This window comes from Nyctereutes procyonoides, unplaced genomic scaffold, assembly GCF_905146905.1.
Source record: "Nyctereutes procyonoides isolate TBG_1078 unplaced genomic scaffold, NYPRO_anot_genome, whole genome shotgun sequence".
Taxonomy (NCBI): domain Eukaryota; kingdom Metazoa; phylum Chordata; class Mammalia; order Carnivora; family Canidae; genus Nyctereutes; species Nyctereutes procyonoides.
This window is the reverse complement of record NW_026575140.1, coordinates 65,263,467-65,284,358: the sequence shown is the minus strand read 5'-3', so window position 1 is coordinate 65,284,358 and position 20,892 is coordinate 65,263,467. Positions and strand designations below refer to the sequence as shown.

Genomic DNA, 20,892 nt, shown 5'->3' with positions numbered 1-20,892 from the left:
CCGCGAGGAAGAAGGAGAGAGGAGGGACGGGAGATAGGGCGGCGGGGGGGGGGTCCACTCCGAAGGGTCGAGGCGAAGCCCGGTAGCGGCTCGGAGAGAGGGAGGGCGGGAGAGTCCGGTCGTCGGGGCGCCGGCCAGGAGCGGCTCCAGTCCCGGGACGCAGAAGCCACCGCCTGCTTCCCACGCCCCTAACGGTGCCCTCGCACAGCCAAAGCGGCGGCGACTGCAGCCTACACCCCGGCTCCACTTGCCTTCCACGCCCCCGCGGCCACAGAGGCTCCAGCCAGCTGGAAACCCAGTCTTCCCGCTTCCGGTTCAAACGCTGCGTGACCCCGCAGTCCGGGTCTCCCAAGGAAGAAGCCGGGGTCACCCGGGAGCAGGCCCCATCTGCCCATGCGCGCCGACCCCCGCACGCTGTGCGCTCCTTGCGCTCTGGCTTCAAAATATTTGGCTCGTCGGAGCAAACGCGCCTGCGCGCTTCTCGCCAATGGCGTGCGAGCCTGCACTCCCCGCCTGCCCCCTGGCGCCGGCCGCTGCGCCGTCCTCCCACCTCCTCGACGCCTTCGGCCCCGCCTCTCCGACTCTCAGGGCGGAAGTGACGACAGTTCCGAGGGGAATGGAGGCGGGTTTCATTTCGGCGCCTTTCTTTCTTCCGCGAAAGCGATTGGCGGACGCGGGGTGAAAGAGGCGGGACAAATTGCCGCGGGTTCAGTGCCGCCACTGGAACCGGGAGATGCGGCGCAGGAGCTGTCGCTGCTGTGTTGGCTTGTACCTGAGTCTCGTCTCCTGTGGCGGTTCCCGCTGCGGCTTCGGTCATGTTGTTACCTTCGGACATAGCGCGGCTGGTGCTGGGTGAGCGCGGACGCGGGAGGGACGGGCCGTGCTGACCGGGCTGAGCAGGACGGAACGACCTTCGGGGCCAAAGGTTCTCCCGGGGCGGGGAGGCTCTGGTGTTGTGCCTCCCCGTCCGCGGCTCGAGCCCGGCGGCGGTTCCGCTGGGGCCGGGCGCTCGGGCCCCGAGAGCCTCTTTGTGCGCGGATGTTGCGCTCCCCGGAGGCGGCGTGGCGAGGCAGGGCTGAGGCGAGGCGCGGCGGAACACCTGAGGCCCGGGTGCTGAGGGGCAGCCAGGCCTGCACGCCTCGTCGGGACCCCCGGAAGGAGACTTGTCAGGGATGGGAGAGCACGAGGGCGTCCCCGACCTCCGGGTCTTGTAGAAAGACCTTCGCGACGTCCTTCTCGTACTCGCTCCTCCAGCTAGGAATTTGGGGGCGGGCGGGGGTCTTCTTCCCTGTCCTCCCCTCGCGCTCCCGCCCTCCCTCTCCACAGTGAGTGGTCCCCAGCTTGGGGGTCTGAGATAGCCCGCTGCATGGTGTAAAACAGCCCCAATTCCTCGTCTTTCCACCGGCCAGAAATTTCGCAGAGGAAAATGCCTTCCCGTTGAACGTGTTCTACTCCTCTGGTTCGTTTCTCCTCCATTTGGGGACGGTTGGTGCCACGGGCCTGTTGTCAGGGCGTATTGTCTGTGTGGGCAAACGGGTTTGGTGGTTGTGTGCCCCCGGGAAGAATTAGAGAGATTCGTGCTGCCCTGGGGAGTTCAGACCCCCAAGCCGGCGGTTTGCAGACCTTGTCGTACGCGACACCCCTGAAAGTACATGGTAAACATCCGTGATGAAACTTCCCGTGGTGTCCGCAGCAATTACTGTCGTTTACCCTACTGTTAGAAAAATCCCATTTGTCTTACTCCTTTTTAAAATACTTAGCCCTGTCCGGAAAACTGGCCTTTGTGCTCAGGGCTTTTGGCGAGCATATTTTGCAGGAAACGAGAGGGTAACGGCTGCACGCGCGCCCCCCCCCCTTTTTTTTTTGGAGAAGCGAATGACTTCATTTAATATTTTGTTAATGGCGGGTTCATCTTTTGCTTTATTACAACTGAATTATCAATAGTTCTGTATTTCTGAGACAAAGCTGGCTGTCTTGTAATTGTTATATTTATTAGGATTATATTCATAAAGTAGACTAATTTAAAGTAGACTCTCACAGTGTTCGAGATGAATATTGGCGTGCTTTATTTTTTCCTCTAGGCATAGCGTTTGCTTAAGAATTTGACTTTTAGCGATTTGGTGGTAATCAACTCCAGTTTCAGTAACTAATCTTTAATAGGGTTTCTCACCCTGGCCCTGTTGACATTTGCGGCCAGGTAATTATTATGGAGCTGTCCTGTGCATTGTGAGAAGTTCAGCATCCCTAGCATCTATCTATTAGATGCCAATAAGACCCCACTCCCACCCACCCCCCCACTTAATGACAGTTTAAAAAAAAAAAAAAGTCTCCAGATAGTGCCAGTTTGTTCCCTAGAGGGAAAAATCATTCCCTGTTAAAAACAACTGGTCTTAAAGCAATCTGATTTTCTAACCGAAATAATTCACTTGTATTCTCCACAAACCAGCTGCTCTGCTTGACTCCTACTTTTTTAATAGATAAAAATTCCAAAATTTCCAAATTCATTGTTTCTTATCCTAAAAAATCTTTGTCATTCACATTCCATTTTAATTGCCACCAATCCTATTTACTGTGCCCCTGGTTATGCCTTCTGTGGGACTTCTGTCATTGTTTCTCATATAATCATGCCACTGATATTTACTGTTTTTAAAAAAATGCCTGAAGCATTCACACTACACATATTCTAAAAGTAGAAAAAAAAACTGTGCACTTATTAAAATTTCAAGTTACGCAAAAGAATACATGATACAAAAAAAGAAAATCTCCCCACACTCATTGCTCTTCTAATATATCTTGAAACTCATATCAGCACACAGAGATCTGTAATTCCACAACTGAGAGGCGTAAAATTGTAACTATTTTGTTGTGATTCTTCTTTTGGTACCCCCTGCCCATCTTCACCTCTCTTTTTGTTGGCTCCTTTTTTTTCATAATGTTAAAGAAATTTCGGGTACTTAGTATTAGACACTGCCAAATGCTAAGAATAGAGAAGTTCCCCTTAAAGTTCACAAAATAAGGTTCTTTTACCCTCAGACATGTGTCCCTCCCCCCACATACCCCAAAATACTTTACTTAGATCTCACCTCACATTCTGTGTCATGCTCTGTGCCACCCTTTTACAAATCAAAGAATGAACTCTACTTTCCACCTCCCTTTTATTCTTCAACACGCTGACCTGCACCTCACTCCATGTAACCAGCCCTTGTTCTTCAGCTACATCCAGCTGTTGTCCTGCTGGACTTTTTGTTAATATTGTACCTGCCAAAATAAAGGAGAATGTTGCTTATTACCCATGGGACACCAGTTGGGTTTTCTCAGCATGTCGTTCGAGGAGTCCTGTGGGACTGATCCTGCCTGTCTCTCCTGCTTGATCTTAGCTGCTTCTCAATGTCTCCTCTATGCTCTAGGCGTACCAAAGTACTTGCAAGTTTCTCCAAATAAAATCCACAATCTCTGAAACCTTTTCTAGCAAGTATAACTATTAATTTCTCCTTAAGTACTTAAACAGCATTGTACATCACTTCTGTGAAACCCTTAGAGTGTTTTCTCATTGCTCGTGTTTACTTATTTTTTTTTTGAAATATACATGACATAAATATATACAACATTTTAGCCATTTTTAAGTGTATGGTTCTTTGGCATTAAGTACATTCACATCAATCTGTAACCATCATCATCATATCATCATCTACCAGTAGAACTTTCTCATCTTCCTAAACTGAAACCTTTTTGTCCTCAGCTTTCTTGATCTGGGATTAATAAAATAGGATCTGAAAGTTCTTGGAAGCCCTCAAAACTGTAAAGATTTGTGTCAGGTGGGGCATTTTTATAAGTGAAAGGTCCAGAACTTTTTTTTTTTTTTTTTTTAGTTTCTAAATAGGTTTGTTCTTTCTGAGTCAGAATCCATTCAGGAAAACAGAAACCAATCTGAGTATTTAACGTGGGGGGATTTAATGAGGGAATTGGTTACACTGGTGATAGAAAAACTAAGACGACAAAGCAGCTTAAGTGAGCCAAATCAGAGAATAGCAGCAGAAGGAAGCCACTCTGATAATCAGGAAAACTAAGAGACGTGAAGCAGTCCAGGGGCTGGATTCTCTCTCTGGAAGATGGAAGGTAGACTTTTCTGGTGAGGGAGCAGTAGTCCCAGAGGAGATTCTACTGAGGCAAAGAGGGAATGGGAGGAAAACAACATGGCTTCTTCCAACTGCCCTCTGGTCTCCCACCAGTGCTTCCCATTGTTTGAACACAGCCAGAAGCCAGCTGACATAGAGCCTAGGAAACACTGCCTGTGTGGGGTCAGGTTTCCTATCACACAGCACGGGGGAGAGAGAGAGAGAGAGGAAGAAGAGATTTGGAGGCACGCAGAATCAGAATTGGACACACCTGAAAGGTTCAGAGCCACTGATCCGATTCACTGTATATTACTAAGACAGTATAAATATTTATAAAACAACTGTGATCATAACATTTCTTTTTGCCTACTGAATACCTGTCATTCAGTCAGATTGTTATTCTGTTGTCTGTTATTTATTCAGGTTGTGTTTCTTTTTTTGTTTGTTTTCATAAAAATATGTCATTGATGCAGTTTACAGCATTTTTGGATCCTCACCCATTCTGTCTTTTCAATTGTATCTCCACCTGTTCTCCATCATATACGTGTGCTTCCTCCAAACTGGGCACATTTCCCTAACATGCTCTCCATGTGTGCTTTTCATGAGTTTTTTTGGGATTTTCCCAACCATCCTTCAAGATTCACTTCTTTGTAACATATATAATTTTCCCCAAGTCTGGGCATACTTTCTCAATCCCCTATCCTCCCATAAAGTCCTATTTGTTTTACTACCTTTGCTTTGTATTACAGTTACTGTGTATGTATCTTCTGGGTCCTTTTAGGTAACTTGTTTATAGACAGAAACTTTGTTCTTTGTGGATCTAATAATATAAAGCACTGTAAGTAAAGTCTTCCCAAGAATTGCTTACATTTTTAAATAATCATTAAATTAGTAATTTCTGGAAAGTTAGAATATGTAAAGTACATATTTTCAGGTAGGGGGATTTAGTATCTCTTACTTTCTTCCTCAGGCACCTCTTTCTTTAGCTTTCTCTCTCCATAAATAGGAAGAAGAAAAGGCAGACTCTTGGTATCTCAGTTCCTAAAATTTGGATTTATCTTCCTTTTCTTTTCAAGTTATATTTCTCCTTCAGTCTATTTAACTTGTTACTCATTACAACTTCCACTGAAAAGTAGGCCGAAGACAATATTTTTAAAAAGGGAAACTCAGGCATGCTATCTTACCTATTTGTCCAGCTTTGTCAGTAAGTTTACATAAAGGATAGTTCTTTTATGTTAGAGATGTATTTAGGAGTAAAAGGAAATAATGACTGATGGTAATTGAGTAATTTTTTGTATTATAGTAAGCCATTGTTGCTCACTATTTTGTATTTTCATTGTGACATTTGAGATTTGGAATAATTTGTACCTAAAACTTCCCCCTATTATTATTGTTAGTCACATAGTGGTCATCATGGTCATCTGATGGAGGGGTGCGTGGGTGGCGCAGTCTTTAAGCTTCTGCCTTCAGCTCAGGTCGTGATCCTGGGGTCCTGAATTGGGTGGCCTGCTCAACGGGAAGTCTGCATCTCCTTCTACTCTGCCCCTCCCACCAATCATGCTTTCTCTCGCTTTCTCTCTGAAATGAATAAATAAAATGTGTAAGAACAAACTGGGGCACCTGAATGGCTCAGTGGTTGAGCATCTGCTTTTGGCTCAGGGCGTGATCCTGGGGTCCCAGGATCAACTCCTGCATCGGGCTCCTTGCAGGGAATCTGCTTCTCCCTCTGCTATGTCTCTGCCTCTCTCTCTCTCTCTCTCTGTGTCTCAATAATAAATTTTTTAAAAGTCTTTAAAATCATAATTCCACCATCCAAATCACATTAGTCTAGAATAATTCAGCCCACCTTCAGGGCTATATGAGTTCAGGATGCTGTGGGGATTTGGGTTTTTTTCTTACTCTTCGTGTAACCACCTGTAGATCCTGGAAAAACCATGTAATGTCTTCCGTGCTCAGTTTCCTCCTCTGCAAATTGAGGAAGCCCAAGGTCCATCTCAGGTCTAAATTTGTGATTCTTGGATAAATCTGCTTGCAGGAGGTGCTTGTGAGTAACTCTGGGAGGGTTCCTAGTGCCCTGCAGCCCAGTGAGAGAATAAAGCTCATATACTGAAGGGCCAGCTAATGACTTCATGGGCTTTGATGTGGGTAGCTAGGTTTTAATTTTCTCTTAGAGCAACATTCCCTGGGGTAAAGTGTACTTTGCAGTGGATTAATAACAACCACATCAGATATTTCGATTGCTAGAGGATATCTCATTTAGAAATCAGGTTTAAGTCATACTGTTTTAATAGCTTTTACTATCAGAACAAAATAAAAGACCCCAAAGGAATGTTTTTACTTGCGGTTTAAATTTATTGGAATGTCAGAAGTACCTAAGAGTTAAGGATCTGTAAATATTTAAAACAAGGTGAAATCACAATACCAAATCTAATCTCTTAAGTTTGAGTAGAAACCAAAAGGAACTAGCAAAATCCCTAGGAACACTGTCAATATAAACTTAATCCTATGATCATGTCTAATAACTCACATTATAAGAGTTGGGGGAAATGTATAAGTTGTCAGTATAAGCACATAATCAATCTGCACATGAGAAAATGGGTCATGTGGAGGATGCTAAAAAGTCTTTTTCCTTCTCTGGTAAACCAGTGATAATGCTACCAGAAACCAGGCTGCAGAAATAATAAGCCATTCTACCTGATTTTCCAGGATTTAGCTACCCACACCCCTTCGTCAGAGCTTTATACATTACTCTAGCTTTCTGTGATTATGGACCAAATATATTAAATCTTTTATTCACCTCTTATTTAATCTTCTGAAGGGCCCAGAAAAGTAGCAATTGCTTACTCTATGATACGATGGGAGAAACCAAGGTCCAAGAGTTTACGTACGTCCTGTAAACTGCTTTTTCTTCAAATGCCAAAGAACAGTGAAGGAAGATAGTTCCTTGATCATAGATTTTTATTCATTTGTTCATTTATCCATGCATTTATTCTTTTGCCCATTTATTCAGGAACTTGTTCTATTTTTAACATAACCCTACTCTAAGGAAAGCTTCATATAAATCCATTCCACCCACCTGTCTTTTTGCTGTATTTATTATATGTATATATTTTATTCATGTATTTACCAATGATGGATATTTGGGTTTTATAGAACTTATTTAAACTTAAAAAATTTTACAGCAGTCTTGCTTAAAAGTTTTTATGTAGACATGTTTGATTTCATTTGAGTAAATACTGAGATGTAGGATTGCTAAATTAGGTTTAAATGTACTATCTCTAGGCACCTGATTGGCTCAATTCGTAGAGCATGGGACTCTTGATCTTGGGTTCATGGATTCAAGCCCCTCATTGGGTAGAGGCTTACTTAATTTAAAAAAAAAATTTTTTTTTAATGGATCTACTATCTTGCTATTTGTTTTCTATTTGTCTCATTTCTTTCTTGCTCCTTTTTCCCTACATTCTTTTGGATTCCTTTTAGTATTTCATTTTGTCTCCACTATTGGTTTATTAACTTTAGCTGTTTATTTTTCTAAAAAGTAAAACAAAATGCATCAAGTCTAATCTAAAATAGGAACTCTGTGGATGCCTGGGTGGCTCAGTTGTTTAAGTGTCTGCCTTCAGCTCAGGTCTTGATATCGGGGTCCTGGGATGGAGCCGCACACGGATTCTCTGCTTAGCGGGAACCTGCCTTTCCCTCTCCTTCTGGCCCTCCCCGTCTTCTTGTGCTCTCTGTCTGAAATAAATTAAATCTTTAAAAACAAATAAATAACAAAATAGGAACTCTAGATTGCCCAAAGTAGGTATGTTTTTAAGAGCAGGGGATCAATATCTTAGATATTGCTATTTTAAGATACGTTGTAACTTTTAAGCACTTTATAGAAGTAATCTAGTCTTTTTAACAAAGCCTCTTCTCAAGTGTATACTGAAGTGTAATGTCTTCTGATAAACCGGGAACTATCTGATCTGTGATAATTCCTTGCCTAGGGTAGCTAGCACAAATGACCATATTTTTCTGAGAAAGTTAATTCTATCACTACCTTCTGTCTAGGGTGGAGTTTCTCAACTTTATTTCATTATTACACCCTTAAGGAATATTTTTAGACTTTCCCCCCCTAATCTCCCACATAATACTTTAATGTCACAAATATATTGTTCATATATTGTATGTACATCTATGATTTATGCATAAAAAGGGTGATATTCTCTTTATTCCCTTGCCTCTCCTGTACCAGTTTTCATCCCCTTAGGGCTATGTTATTTTTGAGAATTTTTGATCTACAGAAAAGCAAATCCACTTTAAGTAATTTGATTTTACACCACCACCTGTTAGAAGTATCAAGTGGTTAGGAATACATCTGGGGTGTTTAGTACTTTTGAAACTCTTGTGAAAAGAAATTATCTTTAGTTTTAATTTTTAAACATGTAAAAAGCTCCCAACTGCCCTGATCCCAGAGTGATTCCAATGGTTCTGACACATTTTAAATGTCTATATTTGTCAAATCGTAGGAGCTGATCTAAATAATGTAACTGTCTAAAAGCAAACCATCATAGAAATGATTTCAGCTGACTATAGAATTACAAGGGTTTATATTGGGTTATTTGTGAAAAATAAAAAGTGTGTGTGGGGGGGGATAGCAATCTACCTTTGATATAATTTCACATTTGAGGTCATTTCACACCTTCAGTAATGTAGATACTGAAGTAGTAGTATATGAAATAAAAGATTTGTGGTTTCTAAATGTCTTCCCCTACTCAAAAACACAGTTTTTGTGTATTTCGTTTTTCCTTGAGGCATTAGTGAGCAAGCTGTTAGAAAACTGATTCATCAACTATAAGTAGAAAGTGGTGAGTTGATTTCCAGATCCCAGCTAGGCCATTTCCTCCTTTTTTTTTTTTTTAAGATTTATTTATTTATTCAAGAGAGACATAGGTAGAGGGAGAAGCAGGCTCTTTGCTGGAGCCTAATTCAGGACTCGATCCCGGGATCATGACCTGAGCCAAAGGTAGCTGCCCAACTGCTGAGCCACCCAGGTGTTCCTAGGGCATTTCCTAAAATGTTTGGGGATGACAATTTTTTTGCCCTTTGCTTTTATAATCTTTATATATAATGGCTTCAGAGACCCTTCATTAATTTTTTGCCTTGGAGGGCCTAAAGTTACAGTTCCAGGTGAAAAGAATAGAACCATATCATTTTAAAGATGGAAGAGACCTAAATAATTGCTTTAGTAAATACTTGAGTATTATACTAGCACTGAGCTAATTAAGTCTACTACAAAGGTAGGTAAAAGGGAATCTATTATCTGATAAAAGGAGTATGCACAACTGAGAGGATTAAAAAAAGAGAGTCTCTGAGGAAGTAGTAGTTAACCCTAGACCTGAAGAATGAGTTGGAATTACGCTAAGAAAATAAGCTGCCCAAAGCAACGGGAATGGAGTATACAGTGGTCTTGATATCAGAGCATTTGTGAATTTGAGGAATTAAAAGACCAGTTAGTCTGGGAGAGAGAGAATGGCATGAGAAGGGCTAAAGAAGAAACCAGGATGCAAAACAGGTAGAGCTTCATGTAACATATTAAGAATTTAGGGATCCCTGGGTGGCGCAGCGGTTTGGTGCCTGCCTTTGGCCCAGGACGCGATCCTGGAGACCCGGGATTGAATCCCACGTCGGGCTCCCGGTGCATGGAGCCTGCTTCTCCCTCTGCCTATGTCTCTGCCTCTCTCTCTCTCTCTCTCTCTGTGTGACTATCATAAATAAATAAAGATTTTAAAAAAAAAGAATTTAGGATTACATTTTTTCATTGAATTGTGATTATTCACATACCACAACATGTAAAATCCAGTGGCATTCAGTATATTCACAATGTTTTGCAAACATCACTATCTTAATTCCAGAACATTTCCATCATCCACAGAAGAAACCCCTGTTAATAGTTACTCCCATTTGCCCCGCTCACCCATCCTCTAACAACCACTAATTTATCTTTGTCTCTGTGGATTTCTGTATTTGGATTTTTCAAGTAAATGGAATTGTACAATTTGTGGCCTTTTGTATCTGACTTTTAGAACTTTGTTTTCAAGATTTGCCAGTTGAAGTAGTTACCTTTCCTGGCTGAATAATGTTCCATTGTGTAGATATTCCACATTTTGACTATTAAGAAAAAAATGCTATGAACATTCATTTGCAAGTCTTGTTTGGATATACTGTTTCAATTCTCTTAGATATATACCTAAGAGTGGATTCACTTGATCATGTGGTAATTCCATGTTTAATGTTTCTGAGAATTTCCCAAGTGATTATCTAGTGATATTTGTACCATTTTACATTCCTACCAACAATGAATGAATTTCCAGTTTCATCAGTCTTTGCCAGTACTCACTACTATCCTTCTTAATTCTGGCTATCCTAGTGGGTATGAGTTGGTATATTTCATTGTGGTTTTGATTTTATATTTCTCTAATCACTAATGAAGTTGAGCCTCTTCTCATGTGCTTAGTGGTTCTTTATATATTCTGGATTCTAGTTCAGTATCAGATAGATAGCTTGCAGATATTTTCTTCCATTTTGCCCATCGTCTTTTCACTTCCTTCAGAGTATCCTTGAAAGCACAAATGTTTTTAATTTTGATGAAGTTCAGTTTGTTTAATTTTTCTTTGGTTGATGGTTCTTTAGATATCCTAAGAAACCGTTACCTAATCCTACATCAAAAAGATTTATACCTGTGTTCTGTTCTAAGACTTTTGAAGTTTTTGCTCTTATATTTACATCTATGATCCTTTCTTAGTTAATTTTTATATTTGGTATGAGGTGTAACTTCATTTTTTTGGTCCAACTTCATTGTTTTGCATGTGGTATCCAGTTCTCCCAGCATCAGTTGTTGAAAAGACTAATATTTCCTCCATTAAGCTGACTTGGCATTGTTTTTGAAAATCAGTTGACCGTAAATGTCTGGACTGTTGTTAATTCTGTCTCATTGATCTTTAAGTCTATCCTTATGCTAGTACTACATTAACTTGATTACTATTGCTTTACAGTATGTTTTGGAGTGGGTAAGGGTAAGTCCACCAACTGTTTCATTTTCAAGATTGTTTTAAATACTCTGGGTCCCTTGTATTTCCCTGTGGAGGTTAGGATCAGTTTATTAATTTCTACACAAAGGCAGCTAAGATTTTGATAGGGACTATGTTGAATCTAAGAGTATTGACTTTGAAAAACATTAACTCTTCTAATCCATGAACAAGAGATTTATCTGTTTATTTAGTCTATCTCAGTGATATTTGTAGTTTTTTAGTATAATAATACACTTCTTTTGCTAAACTTATTTCTAAGTATTTTTGTTATTGTAAATGAAATTGTTTTTATTTTCTTTCTTGGATTGTTCATTGCAAGTATATAGAAGTGCAGCTGATTTTTGTCTATTCATCTTGTGTCTTGAAGCCTTACTGAAGTCATTAATTGGCATTAATAATTTTTCTGTGTGTATGTGGAGTCCTTAAAATTTTTTATATGTGACAGCATGTCATCTGCAAATGAGGACATTTGATTTTTTTTTTTCTCTTTCTGATGTAGATGCGTTTTACTTTAGTTTCTTTCCCAGTTGCCCAAACTAGAACTTCTAGTACAATGTTAAAGAAATGGCAAGAGCAGGCATGGTCTTGTCCCTGATCTTAGGGACAAAGCTTTGATTCTTTAACCTTTGAGTATTGTGTTAGCTGTGGAAATTTCTTAAGTGCCTTTATCAGGTTGAAGAAATTCCCTTATAATTGTAATATTTTTATTATGAAAAGGTGTTAGATTTTGTCAAGTTGTTTTTCTACATCTGTTAAGATGATAACATGCTTTTGACCTTTATTCTATTAATACAATGTATGAGGTCAACTTTTCTGTTAATAGAATGTATTACACGGATTTGTTTCTGTTTTATTGAACCAGCCTTGCATTTCTGGCACAATTGCACTTGGTCATGGTATATAACCACTTTTCTTTTAAAAGTAACTTTTTTACTGGACTTAGTTTGCTAGTTATTTTGTTGAGAATTATTACATCTGCTTTTTCACAAGGGATATTGGTGTGTAGTTTTCTTGTGATGTCTTTGGTGTTAGTATCAGATTATTACCAAATTAGCAAATGAAATGGGCAAGCTTCTCTCCTTTATTTTTTTTAAGAGTCAGTGAAACTTTTTTCAGTATTTGATAGAATTCACCAGTGAGGCCATTTGATCTTAGGCCTTTCTTTATGAAGAGTCTACTACACTGCAGTCTGTAATTGATTGATTCCGATTTTGTTTCTTCTTGAGTCAGTTTAGTTAATGTCTTTCTAAATACTTGTTTAACCTGGGCTCTCTAAATTGTTGGCATACAACTGTTCATAGTATCCCTTGGTAATCCCTTTATAATTATTATTATAATCCCTTTATAATAAAAATATTTTCTACTTTCCTTTTGTTTTCTTCTTTGACTCTTTGGTTATTTAGGAGAGTGTCATTTAATTTCTACATATTCATGAATTTCTTATTGATTTCTAATTTCAGTTATTGTGGTCAGAGTACATTCTCTCTACAATTTGTCTTATTTTATTGAGACTTTTCATGTCCTAAAGTGTGGTTTATCCTGGAGGATGTTCACATGCACTTGAGAAGAATTTATATTCTGCTATTGTTGGGTGGACTACATTATAGATGTTGATTAGGTCTAGTTGATTTATAGTGATCAAGCCTTCTGTTACTGAGCTCTCTACTCATTAGCAAAAGTAGGATGTTGAAGTCTGTACCTTTTATTGTTGAATTGTTTAGTTCTTGTTCCACTTGTTAGTTTCAGCTTCATGTTTTTGGGGGCCTTCCTTGCCTGTTACATGCATATATGCTTGTAATTGTTATCTTTTTGATTATTTTATCATTATCTTTGTCTCTACTAACAATATTTGTCTTAATTTGTCTACTACTGGTATAGCCTCTCCAGCTCTTAGTTACTGTATGAATGATATATCTTTTTCCATCCTTTTATTTTCAATCTGTTTGTGTCTTTTTTGTTTGTTTGTTTGTGTCTTTGAATGTAAAATGTGTCTGCTGTCAAGAGCATGTAGTTGGATCATATTTTTCATTCTGTCTGTATCTTTTGATTGTTTAATCCATTACCACTTAATGTAATTACTGATAAGATGAGGATTTTTGCCTCCCATTCTGTTATTTGTATTCTATATATGTTTTACTTGTTACTTTTCTCTGCCTTTTTTTTTTTTACCATTTTAATTCCATTGTTGTTTCCTCTTTATTCCCCTTAATTTTTATTTTAGAGAGCATGCGGTTGAGAGAGGGGCAGAGGGAGAGAGAATCCTCAAGCAGCCCCCCTGCTGAGCACAGAGCCCTGTGCCAGGCTCAGTCCCAGGCTCCTGAGATCATGGCTTGAGCTGAAATCAGGAGTTGGACTCTAAAACCAGTTGAGCTACCCAGGCATCACCCATTGTTGTTTCCTTTTATATTTTTTATTTTTTAGTTATTTTCTTAGTGATTGCTTGGAAATTAGAAGTAACTTAAAACAATCTTGTTTGGATTAGTACCAACTTAATTTCAATAGTACATAAAAACTTTACTCCTGTATAACTCCATTGTTTTCCCCCTTCATTTTGCTTTTAAGATCATATAAATTAAATATTTAAAATTATATGGTCACCAACCCAGATTTATACTTACTACTGTATACAATTGTTACTTAAAGCAGAGGAGAGTTACAAACAAAAACTAATTTATACTGTTTTATATTTACCTGTACAGCTGTCTTTAGTAGTGTTCTTTTATTTTTTTTTAACATAGATTTGTTTCACTGTCTAGTGGCCTTTCATTTTAGCCTAAAGGACTCCCTTTAATGTTTCTTAAAGGGCAAGTATGATAGCAATTTCTCTGGGCTTTGTTTTGTACTTTTAATCTAAGACTAGCTTAATGTCTCCATTTTGAAGGGGTTTTGCTGGTCTTGCTTGACCTTATTTGTTGTTTTTAGCACTTTGTGTCATCACCTCCCTGCCTATGGCCTCCATGGTTTCTAATGAGAAAAAAGCTATTAATCTTAGTGAATATCCCTTGTATGTGATGAGCTGTTTCTCTCTGCTTTCCAGATTTTTCTGTCTTTTGATAGTTTGATTATGAGGTATCTAGATATGGATCTGTTTCAGTTTATCCTACTTGCAGTTTATAGAGTTCCCTGGATAAATAATAGATTGTGTTTTCTAAAATTTTGATGTTTATTATTTGTGCATCATTTCTTCAAATATTCCTTCTGCATTTTCTTTCTCTCTTCTCCTTCTAAGACTTTAATTATGTTTATGTTGGCACAAATGTGGTGTCTCACAGGTCTCAAAGACTTAACTTTTTCTGATACTTTTTGGTTTTGTTCCTTATGTTGGATAATGTCATTTGATCTCTGTCAGGTTCACTAATTCCTTCATCTGCCTCCTCACACCTGCTCTTGAGCTGCCCTCTAGAGACTTTTTCATTTTAGTTATTATATTTTTCTGTTTGTTTTTATTTTTGAGAGAGAGAGATCACAAGCAGAGGGGAAGCACAGAAAGAGAAGCAGACTTCCCTCTGAGCAGGGAGCCTGACTCGGCGCTCAATCCAGGATCCTGGGATCATGACCCGAGCCAAAGGCAGCCGCTTAATCAACTGAGCCATCTAGGAACCCAATTACTATACTTTTCAACTCTAGAATTTCTGCTTTTTTTTTTTTTTGTATAATTTCTTATTTCTTTTTGATGAAACATTGCTCTCATAATTTTTTTTTTTTTTTTTTTTTTTTTAGATAGGAATAGTTTTCTTCTCTGAACTTCTTTAAAATAGCTGATTTTTGGGACACCCAGGTGACACAATCAGTTAAGCATCCAACTCTTGGTGTTGGCTCTTGAGATCAAACCCTGCATCAGGCTCTGCATTCAGTGCAGAGTCTGCTAAAGTTTCTCTCTCTCTGTCCTTCTGCCCCTCCTCCCTCATTCTCACACTCTCTCACACACTTGCTTTCAAATACATTTTATAAAAAAATAAAATAGCTAATTTTTTAAAGTTTTAACTCTAGTGTCTTGGCTTCCTTGGGAATGATTTCTTATTGGCCACTTTTATTTCCCTTTGTATATGGGACATACTTCCTTGTTTCTCTGCATTTCTCATAAATTTTTGTTGAAAATTAGACATTTTAAATAATATAACATGACAACTCATAATCAGATTCTCCTGCCTCATATTTGTTACGGCTCTTGTTGTTTCAGCAGTTCTGGAACTAATTCTGTAAAGTCTTTTTGACTTGTTTTTTAGTTTATATTCTATGACTGAACGTTAATTTTTTTTTTCTTTTTTTAATGCTTGGAGTCTGTAAGTCTCCAATTGTTTGCCAAGGGATTGTGTGTATGTTGCGGCATGCTTCAACATTCAGCTAAGCAGTTGGCAACTCTGCCTTAGCCTTTATTTCCCACTTAACTCAGAGCCTTACTGGTAAACCAGAGGTGAGGGCTTAGGGCCTTATCAGATCACTTCTGAGTGTGTGTGCTGCCCTACACTTGCACAAGTCCTTCTAATACCCCAGAAATATATCCTAGCATTTCAGAGCCTGCTATGGACTGCTCCTACCCCAGCTTTTGTCTCTGTATTTTATCTTCTTTAGCTTGTTTGTCGCATTCTTCATCAGAGGCAACTGTAATATTAAGCAATTCCTGCTGATAGTTTTTTGGGGTTTTTTTGTTTTTGTATATTTTTTTATTGGACTTCAAATTGTCAACATATAGTATAATACCCAGTGCTCATCCTGTCAGGTGCCCTCCCTCAGTGCCTGTCACCAAGTCACCCCATCCTCCACCCACCTCGCCTTCCACTACCCCTTGTTTGTTTCCCAGAGTTAGGAGTCCCTTGTGTTCTGTCACACTCTCTGATATTTCCCACTCATTTTCTCTCCTTTCCCCTTTAATCCCTTTCACTATTTTTTATATTCCCCGTATGAATGAGACCATATAATGTTTGTCCTTCTTGGATTGACTTCACTCAGCATAATATCATCCAGTTCCATCCACGTTGAAGCAAATGGTGGGTATTCGTTGTTTCTAATGCCTGAGTGATACTCCATTGTGTCTATAGGCCACATCTTCTTTATCCATTCATCTTTCGATGGACACTGAGGCTCCTTCCACAGTTTTGGCTATTGTGGACATTCCTGCTATAAACATTGGGGTGCAGGTGTCTCGGTCTTTCACTGCATCTGTATCTTTGGGATAAATCCCCAGCAGTTCAATTACTGGGTGGTAGGGTAGCTCTATTTTTAACTCTTTGAGGAACCTCCACAGTTTTCCAGAGTGGCTGCACCAGTTCACATTCCCACCAAGAGGGTTCCCCTTTCTCCATATCCTCCCAACATTTGTTGTTTCCCGTCTTGTTAATTTTCACCATTCTCACTGGTGTGAGGTGGTATCTTTTTGCGTTTTTTTTTAATTTTTTTATTAATTTTTATTTATTTATGATAGTCACGGGGAGGGGGGGACAGAGACACAGGCAGAGGGAGAAACAGGCTCCATGCACCGGGAGCCCGACGTGGGATTCGATCCTGGGTCTCCAGGATCACGCCCTGGGCCAAAGGCAGACGCCAAACCGCTGCGCCACCCAGGGATCCCCTCTTGTTGCGGTTTTGATTTGTATTTCCCTGATGGCAAGTGATGCGGAGCATTTTCTCGTGCTTGTTGGCCATGTGTATGTCTTCTTTGGTGAAATTTCTGTTCATGTCTTTTGCGCATTTCATGATTGGATAGTTTGTTTCTTTGCTGTTGAGTTTCATAAGTTCTTTATAGATCTTGAATACTAGCCCTTTATTTGATAGGTCATTTGCAAATATCTTCTTTCATTCTGTAGGTTGTCTTTTAGTTTTGTTGACTGTTTCTTTTGCTGGGCAGAAGTTTTTAATCTTGATTAAATCCCAATAGTTCATTTTTGCTTTTGTTTCCCTTGCCTACATAGATGTATCTTGCAAGAAGTTACTGTGGCCAAGTTCAAAAAGGGTGTTGCCTGTGTTCTCTAGGATTTTGATGCATTCTTGTCTCACTTTTTTTTTTTTTTGTCTCACATTTAGATCTTTCATCCATTTTGAGTTTATCGTTGTGCATGGTGTAAGAGATTGGTCGTTTCATTCTTCTGCATGTGGCTGTCCAATTTTCCCAGCACCATTTATTAAATAGACTGTCCTTTTTCCAGTGGATAGTCTTTCCTGCGTTGTCGAATATTAGTTGCCCATATTAGTTGAGGGCACATTTCTGGGTTTTCTATTCTGTTCCATTGATCTGTGTGTCTGTTTTTGTGCCATACCGTACTGTCTTGATGATCACTGTTTTGTTGTACATCTTGAAATCCGCCATTGTGATGCCCTCGGCTCTGGTTTTCTTTTTCAGTATTCCCCTGGCTATTCAGGGTCTTTTCTGATTCCACACAAATCTTAAGATGATTTGTTCCAACTCTCTGAAGAAAGTCCATGGTATTTTCATAGGGATCACATTGAATGTGTATATTGCCCTGGGTAGCATTGACATTTTCAGAATATTAATTCTTCAATCCATGAACATGGAATATTTTTCCATCTCTTTGTGTCTTCCTCAATTTCTTTCAGAAGTGTTCTGTAGTTTTTAGGGTATAGATCCTTTACCTCTTTGGTTAGGTTTATTCCTAGGTATCTTATGCTTTTGGGTGCAATTGTAAATGGGATTGACTCCTTAATTTCTCTTTTTTCAGTCTCATTGTTAATGTATGGAAATGCCACTGATTTCTGGGCATTGATTTTGTATCCTGCCACACTGCTGAATTGCTGTATGAGTTCTAGCAATCTTGGGGTGGAGTCTTTTGGGCTTTCTAGGTGCAGTATCATGTCATCTGCAAAGAGGGAGAGTTTGACATCTTCTTTGCCAATTTGAATGCCTTTTATGTCTTTTTGTTGCCTGATTGCTGAGGGTAGGACTCCTAGTACTATGTTGAATAGCAGTGGTGAGAGCAGACATCCTGTTGTGTTCTTGATCTTAGGGGCAAGGCTCCCAGTGTTTCCCCATTGAGAATGATATTTGCTGTGGGCTTATTGTAGATGGCTTTTAAGATGCTGAGGAATGTTCCCTCTATCCCTACACTCTGAAGTTTTGATCAGGAATGGATGCTGTATTCTGTCAAATGCTTTCTCTGTATCTGTTGAGAGGATCATATGGTTCTTGTTTTTTCTCTTGTTGATTGTTTTATGAGTGTTGAACCAGCCTTGCATCCCAGGGATAAATCCCACTTGGTCATGGTGAATAATCTTCTTAATGTCCTGTTGGATCCTATTGGCTAGTATCTTGCTGAGAATTTTTGCATCTGTGTCATCAGGGATATTGGTCTGTAATTCTCTTTTTTGGTGGGGTCTTTGGTTTTGGAATTAAGGTGATGTGGCCTATAAAACAAGTTTGGGAGTATTCTGTCCCTTTATCTTTCGGAACAGCTTTAGTACAATAAGTATTGTTTCTTCCTTAAGAGTTTGATAGAATTCCCCTTGGAAACCATTTGGACTGGACTTTTTTGTCTTGGGCAGTTTTTGATGACTACTTCAATTTCCTCCCTCGTTATTGGCCTGTTCAGGTTTTCTATCTCTTCCTGTTCCAGTTTTGGTAGTTTGCGGTTTTCCAGAAATGCATCCATTTCTTCTAGATTGCCTAATTTAGTGGCGTATAGCTGCTCATAATACGTTTTTAAAATCATTTGCATTTCCTTAGTATTGGTTGTGATCTCTCCTTTTCCATTTGTGATTTTATTAGAATCTTTTCTCTTTTGTTTTTAATAAGGCTGGCTAAGGGTTTATCTACTTTATTCATTCTTTTAAGGAACTGACTCCTGGTTTTGTTGATCTGTTCTACAGTTCTTCTGGTCTCTATTTCATTGAGTTCTGCTCGAATCTTTATTAACTCTCTTCTTTTGCTTGGTGTAGGTTTTATTTACTGTTCTTTCTCCAATTCCTGTAGGTGCAAGGTTAGCTTGTGTATTTGAGTTTTTTTCCAATTTTTTAAGAGAAGCTTGTATTGCAATGTATTTCCCTCTTAGGACTGCTTTTGCTGTATCCCAAAGATTTTTGAACAGTTGTATCTTCATTTTCATTAGTTTCCACGAATCTTTTTTTTTTCCATGAATCTTTTTAATTCTTCTCTAATTTCCTGGTTGAGCCTTTCATCTTTTAGCACGATGCTCTTTAACCTGTATGTGTTTTAGTTTCTTCCAAATTTCTTCTTGTGATTGAGTTCAAGTTTCAAAGCATTATGGTCTGAACATATATAGGGGACAATCCCAGTCTTTTGGTATCAGTTGAGACCTGATTTGTGACTATTCGCAATATGAATGTGATCTATTCTGGAGAAAATTCCATGTGCACTTGAAAAGAAGGTGTATTCAGTTGCGTTCGGATGTCAAGTTCTATATATTATATCTGTGAAATCCATCTGGTCCAGTGTATCATTTAAAGCTCTTGTTTCTTTGGTGATGTGCTTAGAAGATCTGTCATTTGCAGAGAGTGTCGTGTCGAAGTCTCCTATTATTAGTGTATTATTATCTAAGTATGTCTTTATTTTGGTTATTAACTGATTGATATGCTTGGCACCTCCCACATCAGGGGCATAAATATTCATGATTGTTAGGTTTTCGTGTTGGGTGTACCCTTCAAGTATGATATAGTGTCCCTCTTCATCTCTTACTCTACATTCTTTGGGATGAGCTTTAATTTATCTGATATATGGATTGCTACCCCAACTTTCTTTTGAGGACCATTTGAATGGTAAATGGTTCTCCAACCTTTCATTTTCAGGCTGTAAGTGTCCTTAGGTCTAAAATGAGTCTCTTGTAGACAGCATAGATGGATCTTGCTTTTTTATCCAGTCCAAAACTCTGCGTCTTTCATGGGATCATTTAGCCCACTCAAGTTCAGAGTTACTATTGAAAGATAAGAATTGAGTGTCATCATAATACCTATTCAGTCCCTGTTCTTGATTATTTCTTTGGGCTTCCTCTTTCTTTTACAGGATCCCCCTTAATATTTCTTGCAGAGCTGGTTTGGTGGTCACATATTCTTTCAGTTTCTGCCTATCTTGAAAGCTCTTTATCTTTCCTTCTATTTTGAATGAGAGCCTTGCTGGATAAAGTATTCTTGGCTGCATGTTCTTCTCACTTAGGACCCTGAATATATCCTGCCAGCCCTTTCTGGCCTGCCAGGTCTCTGTGGAGAGGTCTGCTGTTAATCTAATAGTTCTCCCCATATAAGTTAAGGATCTCTTGTCTCTTGCTGCTTTAAGGATTTTCTCTTTATCTTTGGAATTTGCAAGTTTCACTATTAAATGTTGAGGTGTTTAATGATTTTTATTGATTTGGGGGGCGGGGGATCTATCTCCTGGATCTGAATCCAGCCTGTTTCCATCCCCAAATTAGGGAAGTTCTCAGCTATGATGTGTTCAAATATGTTTTCTGGTCCTCTGTCCCTTTCGGCGCCCTCTGGACCCCCAATTAAACATAGATTTTTCCTTCTGAGGTTATCATTTATTTCCCTTAACCTTTCCTCGTCGTCTTCTTTTTCGCTTTTTTCCTCAGCTTCCTTCCTTGCCATCACCTTGTCTTCTGTGTCACTCACTCTTTCTTCTACCTCATTAGCCCTCGTCGTTGGGACCTCCAGTTTGGATTGCATCTCATTTAATTGATTTTTAATTTTGGGCTGATTAGATCTAAATTCTGCAGTCATGAAGTCTCTTGAATCCTTTATGCTTTTTT

At 39.3% G+C, this 20,892-nt stretch overlaps 1 protein-coding gene across 1 annotated transcript in view; it reads left to right on the top strand.

Annotated features, from left to right (window-relative positions):
* Positions 1 to 712: 712 nt before the first annotated feature.
* The window catches only part of LOC129497869 (protein NPAT), a 49,875-nt gene continuing 29,695 nt past the window's right edge, over positions 713 to 20,892 (top strand). Inside the window, exon 1 of the mRNA XM_055307076.1 lies at positions 713 to 852. Within this exon, the coding sequence (XP_055163051.1) occupies positions 816 to 852 (37 nt within the window). The 5' untranslated portion in view covers positions 713 to 815. The remainder of the gene's footprint in view (positions 853 to 20,892) is intronic.